The sequence below is a fragment of the Capsicum annuum genome, chromosome 2 (assembly GCF_002878395.1).
Source record: "Capsicum annuum cultivar UCD-10X-F1 chromosome 2, UCD10Xv1.1, whole genome shotgun sequence".
Lineage (NCBI taxonomy): Eukaryota > Viridiplantae > Streptophyta > Magnoliopsida > Solanales > Solanaceae > Capsicum > Capsicum annuum.
Window position 1 is genome coordinate 140,383,362 of NC_061112.1, and position 12,051 is coordinate 140,395,412.

Sequence of the window (12,051 nt, forward strand, 5' to 3'; positions counted from 1 at the left end):
CAGTCAATTTCATTGAATTTTTCTTTGTGTTTAGTTTTTAGACAATTTTATACTCAATTAATGTCAATTACAGTCAAAATTGACCTTCATTTCGCCGTAAATTAAATTTCAATTTTAACCTTTTTTTAATCATATTTTATCTCAGTCGTTGATCAAAATGATCCAACGACTGAGATCCAAAGAACCGACTTTTTTCCTTTTAAACAAAACAAAACCCTAATCAACTCATTTCCCAAAAAATCTTTGCCGCCTCTCCTCTCTCTCTCTACAAACCCTCTCTTCTCTATCTTCTCTCTAAAACCAAAACATTCCCGACCTCCGTCGCTGCTCTTCTTCGCCGACCTCCGTCGCCGCTCCGCCTCCCTCCGTTCATCCCTCAACAGCGCCGCCACCGTCTCTCCTTCTCAAACAGCCGCCGCCGCCGCTCTCTCCGTCCCGGTGAGATAAATTATTAGTTTCTTATGTTTGCAATTTTGGATAGCCGAGCGATCATTTTTAGCTAACTGTGAATCAACTTGTGCCATTCTTGAATTTTAGCTAACCTTAGCTTCTCTGTCTCTTTGTGTGTGTGTATGAGAGGGAGTGAGATGTTCCGTTATAGCGAATGTGCAACCCATGTTCTCGCAACTATATGTGGTTCCATAACAGTTTGATTGAAATTTGAGTTAGATGGACAGGAACATTTTTAAAGATTGTATCTTTTTAGCTGATTTTGTGGAATTTAATATAGATGGTTGGTAATTTTCGTGAAGATTGTAACTTTTTGAGGACATTCATTGATTGATAAGTTGGAAAATAATGTGGCTCACAGAAAAATTCCAATTGAGGGAGTTATTTGTTTTGTTTACTTGTTGATTTGACACAAAGTTTAACAAAGTAAAAGAAGACATTTGAATCATGTAATTTATTGAAGATATAATTCGTACGTAGAATATACTAAAATCTTCTTAATTTTGTTGTTTTAATATGTCATTTAGAGAGTTAAAATTTAAAAGTTATCAAAAAGAAAGAGATACTCTTGAACAAACTTTGAAGAAAAATAACAGAAACAAATCGAAACGGAAATGAAAGGAGTAAAATTTTTGGATCATGTAGCTCTCATGTCCATCAATAACTCTATTAGAACTTAATTATATACCCATCCTATTCAGAACTACTGAAACCACTTGGAAGAGTGAGAATGAAAAGTCAGCAATTCATTACATTACAACTAAAATAAATATTGTAGTTGTAAACTCACATAGGCAAAGATAATTAAAGCCATTTCAGGAGCTAGTGAAAGCACTTTGCCATTAATTACAACTCAAATTAAATACTAACTCCCTCCGTTTCGTATTAGTTGGCCCCTATTGACTTGACATATCTATTAAGAAAATAATAATTAGGGATTTATTTTACCAATTTAGCCTTATTAATTATGCTTGAAATTTGAAAATATAAATTTGAGTAAATACACTTTGTTTAGTCATTTAGTCAATTCTCTTATAATGACACTTCTTTTTGCAAGGATTGTTCATGTATTATGTATTTGGATTGTTGGAATTGAGTTGTTTTGGAGGAAATTATTTATATGCTCTTAATGTTTTTTACTAAAATGGAGTTTGTATTATGTATTTATATTCTTTTTGTTGATGTTGCAGCTTCCCGTGAGAGAATCTATAAGCAGATTGAAGGTGCCATTTTGAAATATCAAGTAATTAAGGAAAATATCAAAGGTATGTTGACATAGTGAAGCCGTCTGGGGCTATTTTTGATTCACTATTGTTGTTATCTTCTTGTTAGTGTTCATATCGAAGTCTAGTGAAGCCGTGTGTGGCCTTGTTCGATTCACTAGCATTGTTGTTATTTTCTTGTTATTGTTCATATTGAAATCTAGTGAAGCCGTGTGTGGCCTTGCTCGATTCACTATCACTCTTTGTTGCCATCTTGTTGTTGCTTGCTTCTTGTATTTGAACTTGATGTTGTGGCTTGTTTAGTGACTTAGTAACTTGAAAATGGTTTAGCGTAGGGACTTTAAAGGGAATTTTTTTGTTTTGAATGTGGTTTGATTGGTGACTTAGTAACTTGAAAATGGTTAAGTGTAGGGACTTTAAAGGGGATTTTATTGTTTAGAATGTGACTTGTTTGGTTACTTAGTAACTTGAAAATGGTTAAGCGTAGGGACTTTAAAGGTAATTTTTGTGTTTTGAATGTGGTAGTGATTGATGACTTAGTAACTTGAAAATGGTTAAGCGTTGGGACTTTAAAGGGGATTTTATTGTTTACAATGTGACTTGTTTGGTGACTTAGTAACTTGAAAATGGTGACTTTAAAGGGGATTTTATTGTTTTGAATGTGACTTGTTTGGTGACTTAGTTACTTGAAAATGGTTGAGCGTAGTGACTTTAAAGGGAATTTTTGTGTTTTGAATGTGACTTGTTTGGTAACTTATTAACTTGCAAATGGTTAAACATAGGAACTTTAAAGGGGATTTTTGTGTTTTGAATGTGGTAGTGATTGATGACTTAGTAACTTGAAAATGGTTAAGCGTAGGGACTTTAAAGGGGATTTTATTGTTTTCAATGTGACTTGTTTGGTGACTTAGTAACTTGAAAATGGTTAAGCGTAGGGACTTTAAAGGGGATTTTATTGTTTAGAATGTGACTTGTTTGGTGACTTAGTTACTTGAAAATGGTTAAGCATAGGGACTTTAAAGGGAATTTTTTTGTTTTGAATGTGATAGTGATTGATGACTTAGTAACTTGAAAATGGTTAAGCGTAGTGACTTTAAAGGGAATTTTATTGTTTAGAATGTGGTTTGATTGATGACTTAGTAACTTGAAAATGGTTAAGCGTAGGGACTTTAAAGGGAATTTTTGTGTTTTGAATGTGACTTGTTTGGTAACTTAGTAACTTGAAAATGGTTAAGTGTAGGGACTTTAAAGGGGATTTTTGTGTTTAGAATGTGACTTGTTTGGTGACTTAGTAACTTGAAAATGGTTGAGCGTTGGGACTTTAAAGGGAATTTTGTTGTTTAGAATGTGGTCTGATTGATGACTTAGTAACTTGAAAATGGTTAAGCGTAGGGACTTTAAAGGGGATTTTATTGTTTACAATGTGACTTGTTTGGTGATTTAGGAACTTCGAAATGGTTAAGCGTAGGGACTTTAAAGGGGATTTTATTGTTTACAATGTGAGTTGTTTGGTGATTTAGTAACTTCAAAATGGTTAAGCGTAGGGACTTTAAAGGGGATTTGATTGTTTAGAATGTGACTTGTTTGGTGACTTAGTAACTTGAAAATGGTTAAGCGTAGGGACTTTAAAGGGGATTTTATTGTTTATAATGTGACTTGTTTGGTGACTTAGTAACTTGGAAATGTTTAAGCGTAGGGATTTTAAAGGGAATTTTTTTGTTTAGAATGTGACTTGTTTGGTGACTTAGTAATTTGAAAATGGTTAAGCGTATGGGCTTTAAAGGGGATTTTATTGTTTAGAATGTGACTTGTTTGGTGACTTAGTTAATTGAAAATGGTTAAGTGTAGTGACTTTAAAGGTGATTTTTTGTTTAGAATGTAACTTGGTTGGTGACTTAGTTAATTGAAAATGGTTAAGTGTAGGGACTTTAAGGGTGATTTTTTGTTTAGAATGTTTTTGGTTGGTGACTTAGTTACTTGAAAATGGTTAAGTGTAGGGACTTTAAAGGTATTTTTTTTGTTTTCAATGTGGTTTTATTGGTGACTTAGTAACTTGAACTTGTGTTTTGAAATTTGTAATCACTTGAAAATGTGAATTCATGACTTGAAATTGGTTTAGTGTTGATACTTGAAATGTGAATTCATGACTTGAAAATGGCTAAGTTTAGTCATTTGAGAAGTGAATTAGAGAGTTGAAAATGGCTAAGTGTAGTGTTTTGAAATGTGTACTAGTCACTTGAAAAGTGTGTAAGCGACTTGAAAATGGTTTAATGTAGTTCTTCAAAGGTGAACTTGTGTTTTAAAATTTGTAAACATAGAGGAAACAAAGAGTGATGAGGAGTTTGTTGGGGCTACTCCTTAGTGTTTTGATGATGGACTTGACTTTTAGATAATTTTTATATATTTTTGAATTTAACTTTTAATTAGTGAAAAATCATTAGGAGTGTTTAAGTATTTTGAATGTTGTTGGATTCGTTGTGTAAGTGTTGTTGATTTGAATTGCTTAAATGATTTGTTGATGTAGTGTGTTGTATGATTACTGTAATAATGTGTGTTGCATGAGGGATGTATATATTGAATTGCATTTTTGATTTAGACAAAGATGAGACTTCTTTTAGGAACTATTGCTGCAAATCTTACTCTTTTATATCGAAGTGCTTTTGAAGGAAAAGTTTCTTTTCTGTTCTGCTTCAGGAAAGCGGAAGCGGTAAAACAGGAAGAGATGAGTGCTTACAACGCTTTTAAAGCTTGTGCTCCAGTCGCATGGAGCCCTAATCTATACATAACCCTTGTAAGGGGTATTCCGGGCACAAGAAGGCTCCATAGGCGTACCCTTGAGGCATTGCGTCTTGGCAAATGCAACCGGACTGTAATGCGATGGAACACACCTACTGTTAGGGGAATGCTTCAGCAGGTTGTAATAGTTTCATGCTTTCAACATGGACTATAGTTTAATGCGTTTTCTCACCTTCATCTAGTCTGGTTTATACAAATTTTGTGGTCACCAAAGATTTATATTTTTTTCTCTCATTTGATCTTAGGTGAAAAGATTGGTTGTCGTTGAGACAGAAGAGATGTACAAGGCACGTATGGAGAAAATAGCTAATCACAAAGCTCTACGCCCTCCTTTGGTTATAAACCATCACGCAGCCCCTGCAGCTGATTCAGTTCAGTAACTGTCGAAACTCTTTCCTGGTCAGTTTTTAATTTTGTCCTGCTAATGGTCCGACAATGTAGTGCACCCAAGTAATATTTTGGAACATTTTGAAGCTGTAGTAGGAGCTTCTGCTCTCAGCATATGCTATGAAATTGCATCGAACCTTTGTATTCAGGTGGTGGTTATGATTTTTTTGGCTATAGTAGAAAACACTATGCCTCTGGAACAATCTAGAGAGTTGATAAGGTCATTATTGTGTAATAAGTGAAGAAAGATGATAGAAGCGCGTAAACTAAAAACTGGTTCTAGCCCGTTGATACGAGGTTACCAGGAACCAGGAATGATTTTGTGGTCATGCATATAGAAAATGCTATGAAGGAATGCTTTATGTTCATGTGAGGTTAGGAATAACCTTAGATCTTTCGGGTTTCTCCGGGAAATATAGCTCGATTTTCACTGCATTCTTTTTCTCTTTCCTTCTCTTTTATCTTCTTCTTCCTCGTCTCCTCTTTTCACTTTGCTGCTATTTATGAACCTCCTCATGTGATTTCTGACTTGACACAAAATGTTACTGAGTTATTTAGTGTAAAAGCTTGCAAACCACACAAAAGTAAATTGTACTAGGCAAGCCCCATCTGACCAAGCTCGACCGAGAAAGCATGCATGGTTTTTAAGTCCGTTGCTCAACCATCCTTATTATCTTAATTGTTTATCTTTGATCTGCTGATAAAATAAAATATATGAAATAGAAAATAATATATATTATCAAGAGTGGGTAATCCACTACACGAGCTCAATATATTCAAAAGGTTATTCAACTGAGGTTAACAAATTCATTGGACCCAATTTCATGTCTTTAAATTGGGTCAGAATCAAAATTAACCCGAAACACCAAAAATCGATTTCACCCTTTCCTCATGGTACTAATTTGTTATTGATCACCCAATAATATTTAGCTTTGCAATATAGTCCTTATTGATATCGCACAAAATTTCTCATGCCTGATGCTAATGGGATCAAAGCGTACGTTAGTAATGCTAATGCTTTCGGTTAGTGGACTTTTTCATATTGGGTGCAGTATTATTTAGGTTGCTTCACCTATGAAGCACGACAGAATATATTTCTCTCCCATGACCTTGTTTTTACGATTTAGGTTGCTTTCCAGCTCACTAATTCTTTTCTTGTTTTCCATGGCACATATTCAAAAGGCGTCTTCCACTAAAAAAGGTAAGGCTAGAGTTCGGAGCTTTCGATTAACCGGTAAAGTTGTTATCATGTGATTAGGAGCTCACGAGTTTAAGTCGTAGAAACAGTTTTTGCAGAAATATAAGGTATGATTGCGTACAATCAAGGGCGGAGCTAACCTTTGATAAGCGGGTTCATGAACCCCTTTCAAAAAATTATAAATGACCAAAATTATTTTTTAAGACATATAATAGATGTTGAATTTCCTTCGACTAATTTTTATTCAAATTATACATATCATAGCCCAAATTCAAAGTAAGTAACCCACCAATGCTTACAGCCCAAAGGGGCAAAGCCGAAGAGTCTCACCCAAACTCCTAAAACCTCAGCACAAGCAGAATTCTCACTTGAGAGAGCATTCCCCCACAAGTAAGTTTACAATTTTATTGTTATCTTTATCAAAATCTTTTCTTCTTTGGGTGCATTTCAATAGGTCAATTGCATCTAGGGATAATCTTGAACTGTGAGTATGCCTTATTGTTGCATCTTTGTGAATAAACATTCTGTTTATCGTCTTGGGTCACCTTGGATTTCTCTAAAATTTCTTCTTTTAGGGTGTAATGGAATGAAAAGATGTGTTGGGTTCTGTCCTGAATTTGATTTTCAACTGCTTTCAAGATTTATTTATTTTAATAGCCGTGGTGTCCGGGACAGTTTACTGTGCACCTCCCACAAGTAACTCTGTCTACCAAGGCTAGAATAGATGAGAAGAAATCACGTGCTCAGCCCACTTCCTGCTTTTCAAGATTTTACGTAGAAAGATGAATAATTTTACAAGAACAGAAAAACAAATTTCAGTTTTTGGTTAATGTTGGGCAGAGAAAAGGTCCAACCCCATCAGTTAAGAGTTTCCAATTCACCTTGACAAGTTATGTGGATGTTGGGAAAAGTAAGATAAAAGTCGATAAAGAACCTAAGGTCCTAAGATAAGGAGATCAATGAGTTTATCATCTTCAAAATTTGATTTTGGTTACGTTTGAAAGTTGTGGATGTTAGTATTTGTGTATGTACTAGTGTGGGGACTCTATGCTGTGAGCTTGATCCGCGATTTAGTTAGACATAGGTATAAGTGAACCAGAAAGAGTAAGTGAGTGCGGTGGAAGGAAGGGACTCCTAGATTGAGTGGGAGTGTTGGTTGAAAGTGAAGCTCATTGAAATGAGCAGCACTTAGCAGGGCTTGCCATTGTGCTACAGATAACAGATTGTTTCTTCTGGATTATTTTAACATCTTCATTGAGTGACTTGGGTTTTCGTTTTTATGCAGTAATTGAGTAATGCACAGCTTTATAGTTTTCTGCATTGTTTTTGGGTGTAAGAAACTTGTATCTAGTGATAACTGATAAGTGACTAACCAACCAATTTGATCTTAAGAGAAATTTCACCACACTTTCAAGAGGACCTTTAATTTCCCTTTTCCCCATTCTCTTATGTTGGTGGATAGGTGCGTCCCCGACGGGTTACTGAACCTTCTAAGGTTAAGTATCCTCAATCAGAAGATTCATACTTTTACTTTCTTGAAGGACCCTATTATTCTAAGTCTTGTTGAGTATCAATCTGTTTAATGTTTTAATTCGCTCAACTTTGAAGAGTGCCTACACGCTACGTGTATGCTCATGTAGAGACTAATGGTATGGTAATGCTCCTACTGTTGACTATTCTCTTTGCTCCTAGGGAAGCAATTTTCTTTGTTTTGATTATAGGAGATACTTATCACTTACGAATGTCACAGAAATGTCCCAATATCTACTCTTCTCAAAGTAATACAAAGAGACTAGAATAATAGAATTTTGGTAAATATGCGAAATCATCATTGATTTTTCATGAAATGCTAAGCTTGGTATTTGTAGCAGCGGATGAGAGAAAAATCTGTTTCTATAGTCGAGAAATGGATGTTTACACTAACCTGTTCTTGAACATTTTTTCAGTTGTGTTCAAATCTGACTAGAATGAAAAAAGGTCTTTATTATTTTTAAATAATTAAAGAAAAAGATAAACAATTGCAGTGATATAATAGGTGAAATCTCAATGGTTTACGCTTTGATGGTCCACATCATTGGTTCATGTCACCAAAGGCTTAGTGTTGGTGCATTATGTTATGTTTTCACATCTTTTATCTTGCCCTTGAATTTTCAAATACTAGTGATTATTGTAAAATGTTGGTTTCAAAGGCAAATATTCTAATTCAAGGTTCTCAGGGATTGTAGTATAGAATCCAGTTGTCACACCCCTTTTTCGACTCCAAAGATTATGTTTTAAGGGTCGAAAGGGTTTTAATTATTTAAGTGACAAGAAATGAAAATTATTTGTTTCGAAGAAGGATTGTTTTTACATTTTTGAGATTAGAGTCGCCACTTGGCATAATCTGGTGTGCCAAGTCACCATTAGAAAATTCTTTTCAAAACCATTTGACTCTTTAAACTGGTTTGCGAACAGAGATCTCGGCTAAGGAGTTCTGTTGACCGAGAGGAAGGTGTTAGGCACCTCTCGATCCCGTGGTTCAACCACGGTCGCTTGATAGTGTATCGACTATTTTTTTTGGCACTAAGAAATGTATAAACCACACAAAAAACATGCAAAATAATCAAACGAAACAAAACAATCCAAAATGTAAAGTCTAGTTCAATTATACAGTCCAAAAATAGAAAAATACGAAAATATAAATCTTGTTCTAAATTAAATCTAGACTAAGCTCCAATGTCTTACCCGATGCCGCGGGCCTTCATCACGATCATTTTTCGCCAACATGATACGTCGGGGCATTCCCCGATGAATAAATACAAGTGATCTCGGGGCATTTTCCGGCTAAATGAATACATTTGAATTAAATACGATAAACTACAAAGAAACATGCACATTCCAACATACAACCAAAACGTCAATCTTAAATTCTTGCCTACCCGAACCTATATTGCCTATCCATTTCAACATGGCATAAATCTATCACATTCACTTGTACCGAATGGAACAAAAAGACAACAAACCAACGTTAATCTACGATCAACTTTTATCAATTTCTCGATTCCAACCCCCGCTAGCTTCGTTTTTACCAATTACACCAAAATTACTCCAATTCGTTTCATATATCATCAAAAAAACACACCGTGAGCACAAAAATCATGACATCATAACGTCGACAAAACTCACAAACTACGATCACATCATACACAATCACAACAATTAAACACATTTTAGACAATAACAAGAATATAGAGTTGAGGGATGGACCTTAAACCGCTCTTTGACCAATATTATTCGACGAGATAAAGAAAACCCGCCTCCGACAAATCTGTCCAGCTCGGTATTTGAGAAATTGAAACCCGAAATTCGATTCAAATAACCAATTCGTAAAGCAACTGAAAGTATTCAATATACGCCTGAGATCGATCCTAACCGACAAAACTGACCCAAACGGGTCAAAATCTAACCCAAACACACCGAAACATAACCTGAACGAATCGAAATCTAACCCAAACAGTCCAAAATCTGAACCAAACCCGCCGAAACCAACCCGTTCAAGCAGATTTCAGATGGATTTCATTGTTCGATCTTGGTTCTCGACGACTTTTCCAACGGAGTTAATTCAAAAAACTTATCGGGATCGATCCTAACAGACGAAACTGACCCGAACGAACCAACGAGTACCAGGACTGGAATTTCAGAGGAAAGAAAAATAATGGAAAACTCACGGTACCGGAGCTCTGGTGAGCTTGGCGGCAGGACGCTGGAACAGGGATCGGATTCCAAGAAAACCCAGTACCTTCCGGCTGTATTTCTCCACAAAAATTGAGGACGAGCAAGACCCGCACCCCCAATTCTCGCTGGATTCAGTCTGAATGTTGTCAGAATCGACCCAAATAAGCTGGAATCGACCCGAACAAGCAGATTTCAGGCTGATTCGATCAGCGAGTTCTGGTTCTTGGTGATGAGTTTTCCGGTCAAAAAAAATAATAAAAAAATTCCTCTTTCGAACTTCCGATCTCGATCTCTCTTCGCGACCCTCTCTCTCAACTTCAGCTTCTATCTCCTCTCCGAAGCTCCATCTCCCTTAAGCTCTATCATGTGTGCGTATGGTCCGGTTTTTGGGTGTCTATGGCGTGAGTTTTGTGAAAGAGAAAAAAATGGACCCTCTGTTATTGTGAGGAAGAAACTAAAAAAATCATCATCCGGTTCTTGGTATTTTTTTTTTCTTTAATGTGTATCAATGGAATATTTCCCTGTCTATGGTCCCTTTGTGTGTGTGTATATATGCTGTGAGGTGAGGGTGGGGTAGTGAGGTCAGGTAGGTGGGGTCATGTGGGGTAGGGGCGTAGGGTGTGATGTGGTTTATTTTGATTGGGTGAGTTGTTAGGATAAGATGTAGGGGTTAGGATAGGATAGGATTTGTTAGGGAGTTTGTTATTTTTTGTATTTTGTGAGGGTATAATAACATGGGTGAGGGTACATGGTAGGATAAAATAAAAATGGGTAAAAGTGAATAAAAATTGAACTTTAAGAGGACAAAATCACGTGTCTACACCAGTTTTACTTCTCTTTGCACGAGACTTGCTACATCTTTTACAGGTTTGTCTAAGTTAACTATTTTAGTTTAGTCTACAAGAAAGTTTTTATTTGGCTCGACTACTACACGTTTAAGAGATCAAGCAGCTTTTTAAAACCATGAATGCACATTTTTTCTCGTTTATTGGTGTAACCACAGCTTATGCTTCTATCCAGGACACAAAAATATTGAGTGCTCTTGTTTCCATAGTTTTCTTCTTTATTCGTTGTACATTTTTCTGAAAAGAGATAGTATTTTAAATTTCTAGTTCCCCGTACCCTTTTCATAATGTGTTGAATCACGTGAATCGCTTCATTTAGAAGATCAGCTTTTAAAGAATGGATACTTTTTCTTTGTCAAAAATAATGGGTACTTTATTTGTTTGAATATGCCTGCATAATGTTTCCTCGCTTGACTTTTTTCTTAGATAAAGTATGTAAATAATTCTGGTTAGTGGTGAGATTCGATTCCAACATTTTTTTTTCACTGATGACGTGTGAATTGACCCATCTAAAGGATTACGTTGTTAGGGAGAAGAGACTCATTATTACAATTTATTTTCAATCATGGGGTGACCTCTTAGGGCTACTGCTATATTGTAGTTCTTCTCAGAGGGGCAAAAATCACCGAACTCTACTATCTCAAATTGCATACTTCGATCTCAAACTTATGCATTTACTTGTGTAATTGTGATGCAGTTTTTTCCCACTACAGAGAATTTTATTTGTTCGAGTGCCTCATTTTTTCTATAATATGTTGATTGTACATTATATTACCTGTTTTTTTTTAAAAAAAAACTCTTCAGAATTCATCCCTGCAAATCTAATTCATTTGCAATTTCCAGCGGCCTTACTCTTCCTACTAAGATGCTCACACCTTTTCTTTTAGGAAGTATGCTGTAAATCTTACTCTTTTTTTATCGAAGTGCTTCTTTTGAAGGAAAAGTTTCTTTTCTGTTCTGCTTCAGGAAAGCAGAAGCAGTAAAACAAGAGGCGAACCCAGGATTTGAAGCTTGTGGGTGCACCAGTGTTGTCAAAGATGCGCATAAGTCTCGAAGCTAGACTCAAAATGTGTTGAGCGGTCGCATGGCTTAGTGTGCAGCTTAGGTCCTAATTTCTAATACATATTTGTCCTTGTCAATGAGGCTTTCTAAAGAGACTAACACTAAACAATTAATATTTCACTTCATTAAAAAAATGATTTTTTTTTTCATATATGTCATTGCTTATATTATTAGTGTTGGACTAGCGTTTTTTCGTTAAATCTCACGCTTTATTTGTACTTTGTGCTTAAACTTAATAGACTTTGAAGCTTTTTTATGCTTATTGGTTTTGATAATATTGTGGTGCACCAATATTATCTTAAGGCGTTAGAAAAACTTTCGGTGTCGATTAAGGGATATTATCATATTCAATTGGTTGCCAAAGGCATGAACAATA

General features: G+C 35.6%; 1 protein-coding gene and 1 long non-coding RNA gene across 4 annotated transcripts in view; one reads left to right on the top strand and one right to left on the bottom strand.

Moving 5' to 3' along the window:
- The first annotated feature begins 218 nt into the window (after positions 1-218).
- LOC107859977 (50S ribosomal protein L30) lies at positions 219-11,824 on the top strand. 3 transcript variants are annotated; one of them, XM_016705152.2, is made up of 5 exons: positions 219-438; positions 1,641-1,715; positions 4,368-4,587; positions 4,715-4,840; positions 11,580-11,824. In XM_016705152.2, exons 3-5 carry the CDS (start codon positions 4,396-4,398, stop codon positions 11,619-11,621), a joined length of 360 nt encoding a protein of 119 aa, XP_016560638.1. In that variant the 5' UTR covers positions 219-438; positions 1,641-1,715; positions 4,368-4,395; the 3' UTR covers positions 11,622-11,824. The 3 variants fall into 3 exon arrangements, with proteins under 3 accessions (XP_016560638.1, XP_016560641.1, XP_016560640.1); XM_016705155.2 differs by having other exon boundaries at positions 233-438; positions 4,715-4,868; XM_016705154.2 differs by having other exon boundaries at positions 233-438; positions 11,585-11,824.
- LOC124896058 overlaps positions 4,727-12,051 on the bottom strand; it is a 10,701-nt gene continuing 3,376 nt past the window's right edge. Inside the window, exon 2 of the long non-coding RNA XR_007052460.1 lies at positions 4,727-4,993. This is a non-coding gene — a long non-coding RNA (uncharacterized LOC124896058). The remainder of the gene's footprint in view (positions 4,994-12,051) is intronic.